This window comes from Sinocyclocheilus rhinocerous, unplaced genomic scaffold (assembly GCF_001515625.1).
Source record: "Sinocyclocheilus rhinocerous isolate Xijiao unplaced genomic scaffold, SAMN03320098_v1.1 scaffold877, whole genome shotgun sequence".
Classification (NCBI taxonomy): Eukaryota; Metazoa; Chordata; class Actinopteri; order Cypriniformes; family Cyprinidae; genus Sinocyclocheilus; species Sinocyclocheilus rhinocerous.
The window spans coordinates 645,653-648,910 of NW_015662177.1; the positions used below are offsets into that span (position 1 = coordinate 645,653).

Consider the following 3,258-nt stretch of genomic DNA (forward strand, 5'->3'; position numbering starts at 1 on the left):
GTCTAATTATCGTCATCGATAAAATCCCAGAAAATATCGAGATATTATTTTTTGTCAATATCGCACACCCCTAGTTGAACTGTTCTGGAACAGTGTTGTAAATACAACTTAACCACTGATTTCTAGTCGTGTCCTCTTTTGGAAGACCAAACAAAGTAGTTTCACACGGCAGGCTAGAGTGAGCCGAGGCGGGCGGGCTTGAGAAAGGCGCGGCCGGTGGATTTGACGAAGGAGCGTCTGGCGGGCTTGCGGCAACCACATGTGACGACCCCGGACTGGACTCCGCGATCTCCCCACATCGTGACGTAGATATGTTGGGGGCGTGTTAGAACGAGCTGTTTTAGGTAGGCGTGGTTGACTTAACTTTTATAAAGAATATCTCTTTGGATTTGAGACTTTAGTCTTTGCAACTTTACAGATCTTCTTTATGCACCAAGAGCTTGAAACACTTCAAAGAGAAAGGAAAAATTGAAATCGCATCATATGACCCCTTTAAAGGAATAGTTCAGCCAAAAATTAAAATTAGCTGCAAATGTACTCACCCTCAGGCCATCCAAGATGTAGATAAATTAGTTTCTTCATCGGAACAGATTTGGAGAAGTTTAGCTTTACATCACTTGCTCACCAATGAATCCTTCAGTGAATGGCAGCTGATTAAAAACATCACAAAAATCCACACGACTCCAGTCCATCAATTAACATCTTGTACAGCGATAAGCTGCGTGTTTGTAACATCCATCATGTTAAACATCCATCATTTTGCTGTCTGTTTGAACGAAGCCACAGTGCACTTGATGTTCTTTTGTTTTTAGCGTCAAATTTAGGGAGAAAAAAAAAAAACATCTTTTCATTTTTCCATTGTGAGTTGGCTGCTGTGATGAATAGCCTTTAACTTTTCTCATACCATAACAATCATACCATATCAGATCTTGATATTTGTTGTCATTTCTTGGCTTGGAATTTCATTGAATTGTGTTCATGTGTTTGAGAAGATTTTTCTGCTGTATATTGTGTATAGGTGTGGTGGAGGTGTATCGCGTGACCAAGCGTGTAGAGCTGGGTATCAAAGCCACGGCTGTTTGTTCGGAGAAACTACAGGAGCTGCTTAAAGACATCAGCCGCGTGTGGAACAACCTGATGGGCTTCATGTCGCTGGCAAACCTCACTGTGAGTTTTTTATGAAATTAACACCTACCACATCTTTTAAGTACAATATTATTTCTGTTACAGTGCAACAGACAAAAGTCTGGTTGATTTATGATGAAATATGATTATATATGTGGAGTTAAACTGTGGTTTATGTGAGCTGTGAGCTCTGGATCAGTAGGCACTTTCTACTAATAGGGCAGCATTACATATATATATATATATATACACACACACACACACACATATATCTATGCATGTATGTACACATGCATACATATTCATTAATCTTTTTTGGTGTAATTTTTACAGGTAGCTTAAGTTATGAAAATGTTTCATAGAAATGAAACATGCTCAGATTGATTGTTCACAAAAAGATCTGTAACTTGCATTTAAAGGGGTCATATGATGCGATTTCAAGTTTTCCTTTCTCTTTGGAGTGTTACAAGCTGATTGTGCATAGAGATAATAGGTAAATTTGCATTTCCTGCCAACTTTTAATTGACTTCACTGTTGGGGTAATTTTATGTCTGATAATAATATATAAAGAATATCTCATAGTTCTCACAAAAAATGTGGTATTCATGCATCTTGATGCAAGTAATGAGACACCAAATAGTACCTTATTTGTGGAAAGTGCAGTAGTATGGAACAGATTGCTGAGTGCTGAACAGAGCTTTGTCATGCAGTGTACTCATGGCAGAATATCAGTGCCAGCAGATAATATTAGAGTTGTGCGGTCAGATAATATCAGCTTGGGAGAATAAAGTCTCGGCACACTGCCGTAAAACCACAAACGCTCTGAAGCGTAATAAAAATGAACGTGGTTATAGAGTCGACGGGTTGTCTCTGCCTGAATCCTGCTGTTTTGGACCGATTCTGTAGCTGATGTATTGATCTGCAGGGCCAATCAACCGCTGTGAGGTTCAGTGGCCTCTGTGAACTGAAGTTTGACTGACAGCCAGGGATTTGTGTGGAGGATGCAATGGAGTCCCGATTGCTTTTTAAGAACTGCATTCATGATGTGTGTGTTTTTCTCTAGCCTGATGAGAGCTCACTGGACTTCTCCTCCTGTATATTGAGGCACGGCATTAAGAATGCCAAAGAGCTGGCATGTGGAGTGTGTCTGCTCAACGTGGACTCGCGCAGCAAGGTCTGTACACCCCAAACACACACACACACCTGCATACAACCAATAATGAGACACAAAACGCATACAGTATATTGCCTATTAAAGGGATAGTTCACCCAAAAATTGTCATTTTATTACAAAATCATTCATCTGTCATTATTTATTCAACCAAATTGTTTTGACAAATCTTTTTCTGTGGAACACAAAAGCAGGAATTTTGAAGTATGTTCTGGTTGCTCTTTTCCATGCCATTACAGTGAATGGGGACCAGAGATTTCATGCTTCAAGAAAAGGATTTAAAAGCACTAAAACAGCATCATAAACATAATAAAAAAAGCCAAAATTAACTAAATTTAAGCCTTTATTCACTGAAAATGCTAACATCTGCTCCATCTCTCCATTGGTCATTCATGAGAGTAGCAGCGATGTCCGATTTGTAAAAGAATTGCTCCGTTGACTCGCATCTTTTCAAATAAATCGTTTGATCCAGTTCAGTGTTTACACTGTTACAGTTTTATTAATACGTTTTTATTCTAGTTTTAGTTTTTAATTATTTTTATTTAATATTAGTCATTTTAGTACCTCAACGTTCAGTTAGTTGCCAATTAGTAAATATAAATATAAATTTAAATATAAAGTTTTTCATCTAATATTTGTATTTAATTTTATTTCAGTTCAGTTAATTTTATTTGAGTTAGAAATTTTTTTTTTTATTTAGTTTTATTTGTTTTAGTTTAGTTTTAGTTAAAAAATAATACCATGATCAACTTCACAAAATCAGTCTGACTGACATAAATCTCGACTTCATCTGTCTGAATCAGTGATCGGTTGCACTGGCTTAACAACTCACTGTAGAGGAATATTATTAGTAAAAATTTAAGTTACCTGTTCTCAAACAAAGCTATGGTTAAAAAACATGCAATATAGAGCATGAGTCATATTGGGATATTTCTATGATGCTTTTGCTTTTATGTTGCTTT

At 37.1% G+C, this 3,258-nt stretch overlaps 1 protein-coding gene across 4 annotated transcripts in view; it reads left to right on the plus strand.

The window, feature by feature from the left end:
• Positions 1-3,258, plus strand: part of LOC107727910 (synergin gamma-like) — a 49,751-nt gene that overhangs the window by 38,148 nt on the left and 8,345 nt on the right. For all 4 annotated transcript variants that reach the window (XM_016537944.1, XM_016537947.1, XM_016537945.1 and 1 more), the window contains 2 exons: positions 1,019-1,167; positions 2,189-2,299. In XM_016537944.1, coding sequence (XP_016393430.1) covers positions 1,019-1,167; positions 2,189-2,299 — 260 coding nt within the window. The remainder of the gene's footprint in view (positions 1-1,018; positions 1,168-2,188; positions 2,300-3,258) is intronic.